General features: G+C 36.3%; 2 protein-coding genes across 5 annotated transcripts; one reads left to right on the top strand and one right to left on the bottom strand.

The window, feature by feature from the left end:
* The first annotated feature begins 999 nt into the window (after positions 1-999).
* Positions 1,000-7,583, top strand: TRM15 (GPI-anchored adhesin-like protein, putative (DUF3741)). 2 transcript variants are annotated; one of them, XM_088219724.1, is made up of 7 exons: positions 1,000-2,281; positions 3,106-3,326; positions 3,606-3,673; positions 3,809-5,438; positions 5,606-5,769; positions 5,991-6,174; positions 6,253-7,583. In XM_088219724.1, exons 2-7 carry the CDS (start codon positions 3,176-3,178, stop codon positions 6,888-6,890), a joined length of 2,835 nt encoding a protein of 944 aa, XP_088075850.1. In that variant the 5' UTR covers positions 1,000-2,281; positions 3,106-3,175; the 3' UTR covers positions 6,891-7,583. The 2 variants fall into 2 exon arrangements, with proteins under 2 accessions (XP_088075850.1, XP_088075851.1); XM_088219725.1 differs by lacking the exons at positions 1,000-2,281; positions 3,106-3,326 and having other exon boundaries at positions 3,786-5,438.
* Positions 7,584-8,148: 565 nt separating this feature from the next.
* LOC110820888 (pre-mRNA-splicing factor CWC22-like protein (DUF3245)) lies at positions 8,149-14,845 on the bottom strand. Of its 3 annotated transcripts, none has more exons than XM_088220119.1 (5): positions 14,448-14,845; positions 10,974-11,780; positions 9,030-9,131; positions 8,653-8,729; positions 8,149-8,570 (listed from the first exon to the last, which is right to left on the bottom strand). In XM_088220119.1, the coding sequence occupies exons 3-5, from the start codon at positions 9,096-9,098 to the stop codon at positions 8,306-8,308; spliced, it is 411 nt and encodes a 136-aa protein (XP_088076245.1). In that variant the 5' UTR covers positions 9,099-9,131; positions 10,974-11,780; positions 14,448-14,845; the 3' UTR covers positions 8,149-8,305. The 3 variants fall into 3 exon arrangements, with proteins under 3 accessions (XP_088076245.1, XP_088076246.1, XP_021906193.1); XM_088220120.1 differs by having other exon boundaries at positions 9,030-9,127; XM_022050501.2 differs by having other exon boundaries at positions 9,030-9,107; positions 14,448-14,837.
* Between the last annotated feature and the right edge of the window lie 1,302 nt (positions 14,846-16,147).

Below are 16,147 nucleotides of genomic sequence, written 5' to 3'. Positions count from 1 at the left end.
AGACATTCATGTAGTTCTATTGGGCATTCAAAATTATTGTGGAAGAAATATAAATTATAACTCTATTAATCGCTTCCGCATTTAATTTATGAATTTATTTTCAGTTTCGGATTTTTATATTAGTAGTAAAAATGAGTTAATTTAAATATTATTTGAGAATATAAAAAATATATTAACACCAATTGAGGTAAGACCAAATTAAATAGAAATAAATAATAAAATAAAAAATTATATTTTTAAAAAAAAACTAAGGAAAAGGAATTTATTGATTTTTTTAATTCCTTTGATACTTTTTTTATTGTTGAAAATTTATTCTTATACCCAAAAGATGACAGAAGAGCAAAATGAAATATTCGTGCCAACTCCATTGTATGGAGTGACGTGTATTCCATTCTCTAAATACAGGTTTCCTTTTTTACCTCCTACTTTCCTCTTTTATATCATTGTCTCATTTCTCCCCCTATATTTACACCATTTTACTCATTTTAATTATTTTTCTAAATACCCATTTTATAAACGGATTTAAATTGCTCAAAATATAATTTTAGATTTAAATTTTACAATTAAATGAGTAATTTTTGGTATTTAATTAAATTAAATATTTTAAAACTTGATTAAATTAAAGTAGAACAAATGATTGAATTTGATGAAATTAACAAAAAGAATGAAAATGGAAACTGTTGCTGAAAATAACTATAAAATTGTAACCTTATGAAATTTTATTATCTTATATTTTCACTATTTTATTTATTTATAAACTCATGTTTATCTAATTTAATTTAAATGTAAAAAAAATTGAATAGTAAAATACGTCAGTTAATTGAACTCTTAAACAGATTATTTTAGAATATATAAACCTTAGGCCATTATATTTAATGTAAAATAAAAGTAATTAAAAAATGAAAAGTTGTTTATAGTTGAAACATGGATTAATATTAGCAAATAGTATCAAATGAGTAAAAGAATATAAATATATATAAAGGAATGGAAATCAGCCATATCTCAACATCTTCTCAAGGTCTCAAATGGCCATAATTTCCATCCATCTACAAAACCACATAAAGTAGCCACTCTGTTGATACTTTCTTTGTTCTTTCTCTCTGCAAAAGAGCTAACGAATAGATATATATATATATATAGAGAGAGAGAGAGAGAGAGAGAGAGAGAGAGAGAGAGATTTGACAGGGATGATAGGTGAATGTGGAGGTAGAGAGAGGAAAAATGGAGACTTTTCTTCATTGCCAAGCCTCTCTCTCTTCAAAAATGGGCCCATCAAAAACCCAACTGTCACGTATTCTTCTTCCTCTTCTACTCCTCTCCCCCATTGTTAAAGTTCTCTCTTTCTCACCCTCCTCCTTTCACTTTCTCATTTTTCTCTCTCACTTCTCTCTTTCCTCTTTTTCTCAGTCTTTAATGCCTGCCCATCAGAGGTTTCCTCATAAAAAATAGTGGGTCGGTGATGTAGTCTCTCTTTTTGGTTGTCAAAAGTTAGCCACCCATAAAAAAAAGAAGTCCTTGTTTTGTGTTGAATATTGAAGATTTCTGAGTGTTTGATCTTCGTTTTTCTTCTTCCTTCTCATTTCCTTAGTTGTTTTTTTCTTCCATTTCCCGGGAGGTATATTATTTTTATTAAGGAAGAGGAGAGGATTTTGGGTGTGTATCAACATTCCTCCTGGCGCATGGAGCTTTGAAGTTGAAGCAGAATTTTGAAGAAAACTTGTTTTGTTTTGATAATTGTCGGTGAGTTTGAAGAAATTTGATTGTGGGATTCCAGAAAAGGCTTGCTTCTCAGATTTCCATTCTGAATTGCAGAGATTTAGAGTTAAAGATATCGCATGCAGTGAAACTTTTTCTTTCTGCCTAGTTGTTAAACTGTGCTTGCAGAGAATCATGTTTTCTGGGCAATTTTGGTTTTCCCGTGGCCTATGAAGGCTAGTTTGAATATGGAGTATGTTCTGATCAAATCTTGCCCAGTTGATCCTGGCTTAGTTTTTGTCAATTGGGATATCAGAACTGAATTCTTTATCCGAGATCATGAAGTGGATTGGTCTCTCCGTTAAAGGGAAGATCAAACAATAAGAGATTCCTTTTCAACCTCTATAAGTTCTACACACTTGTTGAAGGATTGTGATTGATTAAAAGGGTGAATGAGATCTTTGAGCATAACTCTTTAGGAAACTTTGGAGTGTTGTAGATTATACTTGTTTTGGTAATATAGCCAGCTACATTGTTGCTTCTTCTTCTTGGTCTTATCAGCTTAAAGGAATCAGAGGAAATTGAGGTAATCGTCTCATGCATCCAACTTTGCTGTCTATTTCAAACAGAAAAAGAGTACTTAATTTGATAGGTTTGCTCTTTTTAGTTTTTCTCCTTATGGAAAACCACCTTTTTTTTTCCCTGTTGCGCAATTAGTTCGCTAACATTGAGATTGCAAATTGATGTGGGAACACTGGATTATGATCTTGAGTTGCGTGAGTGAGATAAAAGTCAAGGGTTTAATAAAAGATCAGGCAATAAAGCTAATAAACTAAATGAATCTAATGGAAATTTTTTTATTATTACTTTTAAAGAAATTACAAATTTATATGGAAATTGTCTGAGGATCTGCTTGTGGAATGCACCAAATTCCATTGCCTCCATTGATGTCCATTGTGAAGTGAGAAGAAGGAGAAGTTTTTTTCTTTTGATTTGCTTTCTTTTTTATCTTTTGATAGTAGTCACATTCATGAGTAGTCAACTCTACAATAAGAGCCTTATGTTTATCTCTTTTTCTTGTTTTAACAATTTTACTTAAGATTCACAAAATGGGATTTTTTTAGTTCTTGATTGGAAGATGTTGAATTTAGTATGTTGGTACTGTTCAAAAGTTGAGATAAATCTTTTCATGATTGGAAATTTTCTCTCTTGGGAGCTCTATATGGAAACCTGAAACTGGTATATCCACTGATATGTAATTTCTCATACTGGTGGTGTTCGTCGTCCTTCTGATAAGCAAACCACTTATTAATTTTTCCTTTCCTTGTCAAACTGGAGAGGGATATTATATCCCACATGATATCCTAATAACTTCTATCTCTCTATATTTTTCTGTTCTGGTGTTGGCAGATTTCCAAGGAGCAAAGTTTGGAAGGGACGAGAAAGAACATAACAAATTCGAAAAAATTGTGCTTTCAGTATGCCGAAAAAATCTCAGAAACGCCCCATGCGATATGAGAAAGACCAGCTTGGCTGTATGTGGGGCTTGATGAGTATGTTTGATTTCCGTAATGGTCGATCCACTCAGAAACTGCTGGCAGATAAGAGACGTGGAACCCGACATGCTGCTGGTAAGAACTTTGTCTAGGATTGGCATGGAAACTTAAAATTAGCATGTAAAGACATGAAAAAACACAGAAATTGTTTGTGTAAAAAGAAGGCACTAACATAGTGAGATAGCCTATTTCTACTATTTATTGTTGCTGAAATTCATTGAGCAAAAATGAATTTTAGAAGCAAGTGTACAGTACTTGCTCTAAATTGTTATTATAGATTTTTCTGTAGTGTACTTGCCTTGTGTTCCTATCTTTTTCACTATTGTTCATTTGGAAATTCTTTTTAATTTGTAGGTCCTGGACGTCCAAGGAATAAGATCGACAAATTAACTTCTTCCAATGAGAATTGTCAAGGAACCATAGTAAGTCTTGGACAAATTTGATTCTCTGTCTTCAAGAACAATTTTTTTACTCTCTTAAGGATGGAGGTTGTGGACTAGTCTTGAATGTAGAGGTTGAACTTACATTTCAAAGATGGAATGAATCACTTGTTTCAGGATTGTGAAGACAAAGATGCTGCACCAGGAAATTTCAAGCCAAGCGTGAAGAAACTCATAGAAGAAGAAATGTTCAGTGAGCACGATGCAAAGAAAGAGTTAACAAATATTGAAGTAATTTTAAAGCAGCCTGATTCAGAATATGAAGGGCACAAAAGGAAGAACCGAAGAAGAGGAAAAAGAAGCCGTAAGAAAAGCTGTGATAACATTCATGATATAAATAAAAATGAAAATCTGGGGTCTGAGTGTTATCAATACTCAAGGCATCAAACAATGAATAGTCTTGATATAGACAATATGATGGAAGAGTTCTGCCACCAGATCCATCAAAAAAGTATAGATTGCATGAAGCATGACCAGCCTGGTGAAGTGCATTCCCGATTGAACCATAATAATCGTGAATTTAAAGAAAAATTCACCGAGATAATCAAGTTCTTGATAAGTCAGAGGCTCATAGATGGGAAATATCCATCACAGGATGGCGAAATCTTTTCATCCAAGGACTTCGCAGAAGCTCTCCAGATTTTGGGTTCAGATGAGGAATTGTTTCTGAGACTCCTACAAGATCCAGATTCACTATTGTCAAAAGATCTTCAGGACTTGCAAAATGCTCAGGCAGAGAAAGAAGAAAACCTCAAACCAGTTGTAGATCATAACTTTCCAGAAAAAGAGCTTGGTGATGTATCAAAATCTGATGTACTTGCCAGTCGAAAACAGCACAACTTCTTCAGGAGAAAGGCCAAGTCTCAGCATGGAAACCTTTTGAATGAAAATAAACCCAGTCAAACTTCAAATCGAATTGTTATTTTAAAGCCAGGGCCAAAAACCTTTCTAAATTCTGAAGCTGGAGACATTGTTGGCTCATCACCCCAGTCTCACTACATTGTGAGAGAGAAGGAGCAGAGTGAAAGAGTCGGTTCCCACTTTTTTCTTAGTGAAATTAAAAGAAAGTTGAAATATGCTATTGGAAAGGAGCAGCAAAGAATCTCTTCAGATGGAGTCTCTACAAGATTTTCTGCTGAGCATCAAAATTCAGGGGACTCTGACAAAGGGACTAAGGAAAAGGTTAGAAGGAACTCCCCATCAAAAGAGCACTTCTTTATTGAAAAAATGGCAAAACCTTCAATTTGGATGAAGAAAGGAGACAGGAACAAGCTGAAGGACTATGAAATAGGTAGGGAACATGAAAGTGGGAGTCCAAATCAAGGGGTGTCCAACATCTATCTTGAGGCCAAGAAACATCTATCTGAGATGCTGAGCAATGGGGATGATGATGTGGATATTTCAAGCAAAAAAATTCCAAAAACCTTAGGGAGGATTCTTTCTCTTCCTGAATATAACACCACTCCCATTGGCAGCCCTGGAACTGATTGGGAGCATAATTTTGTCACAGCACAAAAAAGATTTTCAATCTCTGAAAGGTTCCAGAAGGTGAATGAAAATGAGCAAGAAAACCATGTTAGCCTCTCAGGACAAACAACAGAAAACCCAGAGGCTCAACCATGCATTTCAGAGGATAGACTTGACAGTAAAATAGAAGCTCTTAACCTAGATCCTGTTAAGCTAACGGAAGAAGATGATAACATTGGGGACAAGACTTGCTCTAATAGAGAGGAAATGTTTTTTGAAGGTACTGTTTCTTTTCAATTTTCAATTTCAATTCTCCATTTTGATTGTAAAAGGCATAGAGACAGAAGTTTTTTTATTTTTTAACACTAATACTTTTAGACTAATACCTGGCTGTTCACAAAAGTCTGTTTTGAGACTAATAGTTGCCTGCTTATAAAACTTCTTCAGGTAGTATCCAGATCTCTAAAGCAACTGAAATTATAGCACTGGAAGAGAAGACAATACTGGACACATCCATAGAACCATCTATTTCTTCCATTGAAATAGATGATCAATGTGGTGATATATCTGAAGTTCGTGATGGAAAGAAGGATCCCGAATGCTTGAAACAGGTTTACTATTATTACTTGTAGATAGTTATAGACTGATTTTTCCTTTCTGTGACACGAGATGCTAAAGTCTTGTACTTAGAGGTGAATTTAGCATGTGTACAAACCACAGTTAAGTACAACGGGAGATTCATTAAATTTTTCACCCTTGTAGTTTCTTTCTTCAGTTGCTATGGCTTTATAGGAGTCCTAATTTATTGGAAAACCTCTATGTCTCTTTCCAGGATCGCTCTGATGAGAGCCCACCACCACCATCTCCTCTAGTTTCTCCATTGAACTCTTCTACTAAAAAGTTGGAATATCAAGACAGTGCTAGTGATGTTCTGGAGCGGCCAAGTCCTGTATCTGTTCTTGAGCCACTATTTACAGAGGATGACATCAGTCCTGCAAATACCAGGCTCCATTCTGGTAGGCATAAGAAAAGTTCTCTACGTGTTTCAACTATCCACTTATTGATGTTGAGCTAATCTATTTACTAACTTCCAGTTGAAAAACTAATGCAACCGCTGCGTATTCAATTTGAAGAAAATGACTCTCCAGCCACAGATCAAGGTAACCATGTGACAACTTTTATGGATGACAAGAGATCATTATTTGAGCACGTGAGAGGGGTTCTTGAAACTGCGGGCATGAACTGGGAAGAAATATATATCAAATCACTTTCTTCAGAGCAGCTCCTTGAACCATCATTGTGCGATGAAGTAGAGTTCTTTCCCAACCAGCTTTGTTATGACCAGAAGCTCCTCTTTGATTGCATTAATGAAGTTATTGCAGAGGTCTGTGGGAACCAATGTGGCTGCTCCCCCTGGGTATCATTTGTTAAACCAAAATTTCAGCCTCTTCCGAAAATGGAAAATATTATCTGTGAGGTTCAGGAAAGAGTCTATTTGCATGTGCTTCCCATGCCACTGCCTCGTACACTGGAGCAGATAGTCAGGAAAGACATGGCTAAAGCTGGAATATGGATGGACCTCCGATTTGATACAGATTGTATCGGCATTGAGATGGGTGAAATGATACTTGATGAACTTATTGAGGAAACTATATTCAGCTCTTTCAATGCTAGTGTAGAGTCTGAACATTCTGCTCTTCTGGCTGTGTCCAAGGAAAATGGACAGGATTAAGCAGGAAAGGTGGTGCTCATTTTTTTCCACATCAATAATTGAACTCACCTTACATCAGAGTGGGGGAAAATTGCCTCTATCCTGTGCATCAACGTCGTGCGAAGCTGGGATGGGCTTTAGGTTAACTATCACAGTCTCATAGACCTTACACACAACTCCACTGCTGTTACTGACCTTGCCACTGAAATCATGTAGATACTACAGAATTTATATCCCTTAGCAATTAGTGCAGAAGCTCTAGAAAGCGGAAAGTATCGGAGGATTCTTTCTTCATCAGCATGGTATTAGAATACCAACTCTGTTTTTCTGTCTTTTCTTGGCAATGACAAATATGATAGCTCTTACCTGTGCTTTTCACTAGTTGACTACAAAAAGAAAATGTTCTTCTCATTGTAGAGTTTGTAGAATTTGGTGTGTTGAGGGTGTTTTTTTTTTGGGTTTCTTTCTTCTTGGTTTGATTCCGTTAATTCTTCTCTTTCATCTTTATGAATTGATCTTTTAAAATCTCATTTTTATTTCTTTTGTATCTACAAGTTTGGGAGTGTTGGAAGCTTTGACTACTGTTGATTTGCATAAAAGGAAAGAGAAAATAAGATCTGTTCCTCAACTCTTTGAATGTATGGAGCAGAAACTGTGATTGTTGTACTTCTCACAATTTGACTTGATGAAAATTAATAAAGAGGATTATGCTAATTACTTCTTGCTAGTTCTGCTTAAACTAAAATATGCTGGTGTCCTCTCATCCTCTATCTATACAAGCACCTACTTTACCTATATGATTGTGGTGTGTAAAATTGCAGTTTTGAACTTTCAGAAAGTCTAGAAATGCTAAAACTTATCTGGAAACTTGTTTTTTTCTTAGTTTACTTTTCACAATTTGACTTGATGAAAATTAATAAGGGGATTATGCTAATTACTTCTTGCTAGTTCTGCTTACACTAAAATATACTAGTGTCCTCTCATCCTCCATCTATAGAAGCACCTACATCAACTATATTTCAGTTCATGATTGTGACGTGTAAAATTGCAGTTTTGAACATTCAGAAAGTCTAAAATTGCTCAAACTTATCTGTAAACTTCTTTTTTTTTTTTTCTTAGTTTATAATCCAGTTACTCTCTTAAGTGCTATGTTGCGTTGCACTTTTTAACCATAGGAAAACTATTGAACTGTGATGGAGCGTTTATATGTAATGAATTTCTTCTCCTACGGTCACCTGCTTTTATAAGCCTCAAAAGCGCATAGAAGGCCAACTCCAACTAACTGAACTGTATATATTCATTCACTACCATATTTATTGAACGTAAAGCGCGAAGTAGACAAAAAAGGGTATTTCTCTGTTGCCTGAAAATGGAAACCTATCAGGTTTACATGAAGAAAATAATAAGGATGTTTACAATCAAAAGGCTAGAAGTTACTACTTCTTCTGTTTATTGTTTGTTTGTAAAGATGAAGCCTTACGATCTGCTCTCCTCTTGGCAAACACACTACTTCTGCTTTCCAAATCCTCCTCATCAACATCATCGTCAAGGCATTCGTCTCTAGCTGCTGGGCTGGACTCCTCTGTATATTTGGCAGCCTTTCTTTTCCTAGAATCCAACTTGGCATGTAATTTCCTTTCAACTGGATCATTTGAAGGACGGAATTTGAATTGACGTGATACTTTTGCACCTAGTCCAAGCCTATAAAAAAAAAAGTTAGAGAACTCAGCTAACAGCGGAAAAAAAAAGACAGGAGAGAGAATGTAAAGCAAGCAGCACTGACCTTGGAGGTCTGCCCTCTGATTCTACACTCGTAGGTTCATCCTCTGCAGAAGTCATGCTATTAACCCATTGTTCAGCCTGCACATCAGTAGTGTGTTAGCTCGATGCCAAAAGAAGCATGGGCACATAAAAGAAGATTTACAGGAAATCTCCACAATGTGGCTATGTATTTAGTCCGCCTTGCTCACTTCCTTTTTGTATGCGTAAAAAAAACTATGCATGTGTACAATTCTTTTTTGGTGTATGTTGGCCTTAAATGCTTTAAGCTATTAAGACATAGGATCCAACATCTTATTCAAAAAAAAAAAAGAAAAAGACGCAGGATCCAACATAAAACACTTAAAATATGAATTCACTAGTGGAGGGGGATAGATTTACCAGTTTCAATGCTTTATCCAATGTAACAATCTGAGGAGTTCCCTTCTTTTTGGATGTTGCCGAGCTCATTTCAACTTCCTGCCAATTTAACAGTTAGCCTAACTAGCTCCCAAGGAAGAATCCCAGTTGCGATATTTGTATTCAAGGTAAAGTTGGGACTTCAGTTAAAATGCAACTCAATTCAATAGTAAAAACTGCGTGTGACAATCAAACTTATCGATTATGTGTAACTAAAGGTTCTTCTTTGGTAGAATGTTTTCTTTTCTTGGCACAAGATAGCAGCATATGTGGGGATTTGAACCCATTCTCCCTCAAGAGAACGATGGGTGTCTATCCACTGGATAGGCTTTACACCCCATGTAATCAAAAAGTCAATCATCAGAAAGATGAAATCGCACTAAAGCTAAAATAAGGTAAGGAGAACATTAATTAACTAGTCTATATACAAAACAAACATATGAAGTTACAATAAAGTAGTCTTTACGACTGCTGCTATGTCTCAATTATCACTTCCCCTATGGGTCATCGGTGTTCATTGGTACAAAACCATGAGGGTGCAGACTGAGATGATTTGTCAGGTCCTTTCAGGATTGAAGACCAAACCAAACAGGAGGGTCCAGTCCAGTTGGTCCAGTCACAACCACAGTAATGCAAGAACCAAAAAGGACTCCATAAAGATATAATATTTTTTTTTATAAAATTATACGGGGAATTAATCCATTCAAGGTGGGATTAGACATCAAAACATGTGCTGATCAATTTAGAGAAATATGACTTCCACAAAAATAGTCCTAAGTGGACACAAGTGAAGGACCCACTTGGTGGCACAATTTCATTGATTTTGACTAAAAAATTTTGATTTTGATTTAAATGGAAATAAATAAGAAGTAACAAAGAAAAAACCAAAGAAAAAGAAAATTTAAAAAAAGTCTAGTTAGGCACCTAAAGTAAGTTATTTTCGTATCAAAAACCTAAGACCAGATTTTAATGGGCAAATGGACCACAGACAACAACTAAAAAACTTCCTTTTTTTCTTTTTTCACCTTTAGACCTCCAAACAAAATACAATAAAACATTATCGACCATAGAAAAGACTGAGGTAGGACATGCAGCTAAAAGAGGAGGCTGAACCTTGCTGTGGGCAAACCAAATGATAAACATCAGGACTTTATCTAATACTTATGTTTATCATGTGAATGATGGTGGGCAAAATAACCAAAGAGAAATATTGCACATACAATACTAAAATACCTATAATGGAAAAACCAAGTAAAGGAGGACAAATTGCAAGGTGCTCAAAACAAACACTGGGCACCAAACTCCAACCAAGAGATCACCGAACAGATTATGGATGTGCTCCAAATAGTGATATTGACTTCTAGTTCCTCCATGTACCCAAGAGTAAAAAAACAATAATAGAAGACTTTAAAAGTTAAAATGTCTTCACCAGAATATCAATTCCCATCCTCCCAACATACTTCTCACTTAGGAAACAAGGATATGAAAACGCACATTCCATTAAATCCACTGAATCAGATGTGAACAAGAACCCGCATGCAAGTTCCCAAAAAAAAAAAGGGAGAATAAAATCTCAAAAACAGATTACATAAGCACTGATTTATGTTTGATAACAACTAGCAAAATAACAAGATTAAGATTCATGCCAATTAGAAGGCAACATAAAAAAGATGTTCAAATAACCTATATAATATTAAGCCAACAACAGGAATAATGATTAACTGATACAAAGGCATTAACAACGAAACAATCAAGATTCATCAAGAAGAAACATCATAAAAATAACTTTAACTTTAATGGACAAACATTCTCCGCCGAGTATCAAAATACATAAAACATGGTCACTCTAGCTACTCAATGAATTTTGAAACAAGTTCAATTCTCTGCGAGCGAGGATTTATTTTAGAAGGGAAAGTAGGATTATACCTTTTTCTGCAAATCACCACGAAGCCAGGTGTCCTTCTTTCTGCTTTTTCCACTCTTCAATCTCCCTCAGTTTCTCTAACCCGAGGCCCTAGCTTTCCCCACACACGAATTTCTCTCCCTCTCTTTTTATCTTCCTCGGCTTGCTCTCCCCAAATCACCCTCTAATTTCACTCCTTTTCAAACTCCTTTCCGCTTACTCCTCCCTTCTCCCTCCCCGTTCGCTCTCTCACTTCTCTCCCTCCCCAATCCCCTTTGTTTTCAGATTTTTCCTCTCGCAAACCCAAAGTCCGCACTCTCTCCCTCTTCCTGCTTTTCAAATTTCCCTATATAGCCGAAAGAGGGTTCCGAACCCAGAGCACGTCGCCAGCTTCGAAGCTCTTCCTCCGTCCAGTCCCTTTCAAACCCGAGTTTTTCTTTGCTAAGGTTCTGCTTCCCTGTGCTTCAGACTTTGATTTGCTGCAACCTCGAAACCACAAACTCTGATTCCTCGAAGTTTGCTTCTCTAGATTTCTCCTCGGACCGACGTTCTTCCTCTTTCTCGCTTAAAGGTCTCCTCGACCAATGACTACCACTCTCCCACTGTGCTATGCAAGCTTCTCTCCGATCTTGGCAGCTTTTCTCCCTCTTCACAGTATCGATCTGGACAACTGATGAAGACACCAGAAGCACCTCCGAAACATTAAGGTATTGCTAGTAACGGGCTGGGTTTCCAAATTGGGTTCTTCGGTTTGGGCTTTAACGGGTCTTGGGCCGAAAAGAACTGCTCTTTATTGCTGTTGGGGTTGGTTTATCCAAGAGATAATAAACCTACAATCTCAAACAACATATTTATATGAAAATTATTTATGTTTAATTTGTTTAAAAGAGAAAAATACAAGAAAATAAATTAAAATTATTTTATTATTAGAACGAATTAATGATTTAATGTAGCGCCCGGACCGAGGGAAAAAAAAAAAAAAAAAAACCACGTCGGCAGCCACGTCAGTAGGCCCGGTCAGCAGTCCCAGCCAACCGGGGCCTGCCACGTGGCAAGACCACGTCGCTCCTGAACGGGCCACGTTGGCGATCCGCGTGGGCGCGATCGGACGGCCCAGATCAATTGTGTGATCAGACGGCCCAGATTTAATCGCACGGACGACCCAGATTTAATCAAAAACGGACGGCCCAGATTAAAACAAAATGGACGGCTGAGATCAAAGGGCAAGGGGTTATAAATAGAACCCCCACACCAGACCACAAACCCTAGCCGCCTGCCGCTCGCCGGAGAAGACGAACCAGAGGCCGACCGCCGCCACCCGCCGCCGCACCGGGGAAATTTCCGACCGCCGATCGAGGTAAATTTCATACCCCCGACTCGTTTTTCCACGTTGATTCCTCCTATGGCCAAATCGAAGCCAAAATCCCGGCCAAACGGTCGGAATACGCGGCCGAAGACCAGCGGCGCCGCCGCGCCCCCTCTCGGTTTTTACCTCCGACGAGGCCCTTCCCAGCCTCCGTTTGATGCAATTTTTATATCACCGTGATCACCATTCTTTTCTCTACAGGTTGACCGGAGCCGAATCACCAAAACACGAACCTCACCGGAGAGCCGCCGCACCCGAGAGCGCCGCCGCCGGTAAGCTCCGTTTTTCCGTGATTTTTTGGCCCCTCGAGGGCCCTAGAGCTGTTTTCTCACAGGGGCCGATGCGAGTATGACCGAATTCGGCCGAAAACGGCCGAAAACAGCCAACCCGAGGCGACTCGCCGCCGCCAGCGGCGGCGCTGTCGCCGGAGCACGGCGGAGCCGCCGTGCCGGAGTTGCAATTTGGGCCGAAAGAGGCCCTGGGCCTAATTTGGGTTTTTTTTGGAACACGTGCAAGTACCGTTAGTGTGTTTCAGTTTCCCCGGGAAAAATTCAGGGAAAATTTGGACGGCCTGTAGGCGCACTGTGAATCGTATTTGGATCCTGAAAACAAGTAAGGACCCCTCACCCTATTTCCTATCACGGTATTAAAGTTCAAAATGATAAAACGGTATTTCTTGAATTAACGCATGTGTGAAATTGCTTAAGGTTGCTAATGGAGCCCGAGTCTAGTCTGATTGATGATTTACTGTTATTTGGTCTGTTTTACAGCTTTAAATGCATTATGAGGTTTGATGTGTTCATTTTATAGTTTCGAGTGCATATATTACTGTTTTATTAATTATGGGTTGAATGACTGAAGAACTGATACTGTATGTTGTCTGTTTGGCATGAATTACGATTTGCTTGTTTAAATGTGAATTAATGATGCTTATTGAGGAAAAGGAAAATGAAAGATTGTGTAGACTGATAATTATATGATGGAGTCAGCCTGACTAGATATCCTGGGAGATGGTGGACGGACCGGGTCCGTAGGGAACCCTACCGGGATTGTGGTCTCACATGCCGGACGGGGTATGGAGATCTTATGGTTTTGGCGCCCATACCGGACGGGGTATGGGGACGGCATTGGAAACCGATTATGAATGTTAAAGGTTAACGGGTAGCGGGACCCCTATGGACCCCATGGATACTAGTAGGCTGGTAAATGAGAAAAGAATATGTTGTATAATGATTGAATTACAAAATGCGTGATAAGTGCTATGTTTTACAGCTTATGTTATTCTATGATTGTGATAATGCTATTATTTTCTTATATTGCTTCATGAATTCCACCGAGATAAGTGGATGGTAAAGGTTTTATCAGAAATAAAAAAGGATTTGTTGTAAATCATGCTCCATTGGTCTTTTGTGTTTTTCTACCCATCTTTACCTCCGTGACGGTGAGATATCGTGATGTTCTTACTGGGCTAGTGTAGCTCACTCCTTATTTAACCATTTCAGATCAGGAAGACATGGTTCCCGAGCCCGTTCCGCAGGAGGACGACGAAGGGGATGCCTAGAGACTCTGTAGTCATACTCATAGTTTTATTTTCGAGTTTCTCTCTTAGTTAGTTTAATCTTTTATATTTTAAGTACGTTTTTGGTTTTCGTGTAAGGGATGTTAACCGAAATTTTGATTTCGCTTCCGCATTAAATATTTATAATATAATTTCTATTTTGAATTACCGGGTCTGCTACATTTAATTTATGAACTTTAGTTATTTTTATCTTAATCCTAAATTATTATTATTTTTTTTTGGTTTTAAAATAGTGTTCAAACTTTTTAATTTTTTTCAAGATTTAAGACCACTAAAACTGTTAATTTTGAACCAAAATTGTTTGGTTGTTTAATTCCTTATCACATGAAAAAAAAAAAAACAGAAGTCAACACCGCTGCTCTCTCTCTCTCTCTCTGTCTTTTATCTCTCTCTCTCTCTCTCTCTCTTTAAATTTTGGAAAAATGGCAAAAATAAATAAACATTATTTGCTGAAAATCTTGCCGAAATCCAAAATCTTCAACAAATTTGGAATTTACCCATCACAAAAATCAATTAAATTAAGCAAAAGATTAAAGCTAAACAGAAACCTACCAGAAAAGAAAATTCGAATTAACTCATCCCGAGCCCTCATCGTGCAAGGCAAAGGAGAAAAGAAAACTAACAGAGGAAACCCGCACATTCAAAAAGGTTTTCTCCTTTCTCTTTAAGCTCGTTCTTGGTGCCTGTCTCATTCTTTATCTTCTTTTTTCTTTCATTTTACTTCTTCCCAGCCTCTCCTCTATTACTTCTAATTCATCTTCTTCCCCATTTTCCACGACAATCTCTCTTCACCTTTGATAGAATCTGAGCTTGCCTCCTTTCGGGTTCTTTCTTTTCCGCAGCAATAACCTCCAGTCATTCCCTCTGATTTTCGATCAAACGCGTTCGCATCTTATTCACTTATCTCGGTCGCCTCACCTTCTCTGCTTCATTTTTTAAAAAAAAAAAAAAATTTCCCGTCCACGTCTTCTTCCGAAACTTCTCTTTTAGATAAACAGAACCGGCAAATGAGAACTGAGAGAGAGCGTCGATCTTATTATATTATTTGATGCACAAATTTTAGAAATTAAGAATATTCAGTTTAAAGGTGAAAAATGTAAGAAAAATATATATACAATAGTGGAAAATATTCTCCTATTATTTAATACGTGTGTGTGTATATATATATATATATATATCTATGTAAATTTCAATATATATTTTTCATATATGTCTATGTAATAGGAAAAAAATACCTATTCCTTACGTGGTTCAATGCTTTTATATGTTTGTTTTGTGCATAAATTAAGTGAAATTGAATTCTAATATATACATTTTTTAAAAATCATAAATTTTCTAAAATGAGAATAAAAAAAAATATAACTCTTAATGTTGTTTCATATATCATCGTGATATTTATTAATTAAAAATATTTTTAAATCATGCAGTAATATAACATTTAGATATATCTAAAATATAACGAAGTAAAAAAGATCAATCATTTTTTATAATCTTTAGAGATCTCTTTTTTTTTTTTTTCACTCACGTCATTATACCAAATAAAATTTTATCTCTTTTTTCTCTTAGTTTATTTTCTTTTATGAACTTTCATATTTTTTTCATACTTAAGGAAGTGTCCTACCTCACTAATAATTAATGAGAAATACTTGAATAATTCAAACTAACATATATCTAAATAAATAAAGAGTATTCCATATATGCTAGGGTTAAACTCTTCATTACCATCAACATATGAACCCAACAGCTATAACCAAATTTGAACGAAATAATTCATTTTAACAACTAACTCGTTAACTTAATTTTTAGTCCTCAAACAAAATATAATAAGAAGAATTCAATGATTATGAAGTTTATTAAATAAAATATTTCGAATTATCTAATATCTCGACTAACGTTATTGTCATTGTATTTTATAATATGTTAAGAATTTATTTAGATCCATATTAAACATAATATGATTTCATAATGAAGAAAACATAAATTCTATCATTCAATTAAAATCAAATTATATATGATTTATATTGTCAATGTTCAATTTAAATGACGACACATGATCAATGAACAAAACAAAAATAAAAAATATTTACCTAGTATCACGTGTACAAAAATTAAATTGATACTTCAATCTATAAGACAAGAATAAGTATAACTATTCTCAAATAAAGTTCGAACTCCTAAAAACCAAATATCTCTTACGAGCTTTTTTTAAAATTCTTTTTTCTTTTTCTTTTTCGATTTTTATCTCTATTCTT

Source organism: Carica papaya, chromosome 5 (assembly GCF_054855325.1).
Source record: "Carica papaya isolate Zhongbai chromosome 5, ASM5485532v1, whole genome shotgun sequence".
Lineage (NCBI taxonomy): Eukaryota > Viridiplantae > Streptophyta > Magnoliopsida > Brassicales > Caricaceae > Carica > Carica papaya.
Note: the sequence above shows the minus strand (reverse complement) of the source record. Positions and strands in the feature narration are given on the sequence as shown.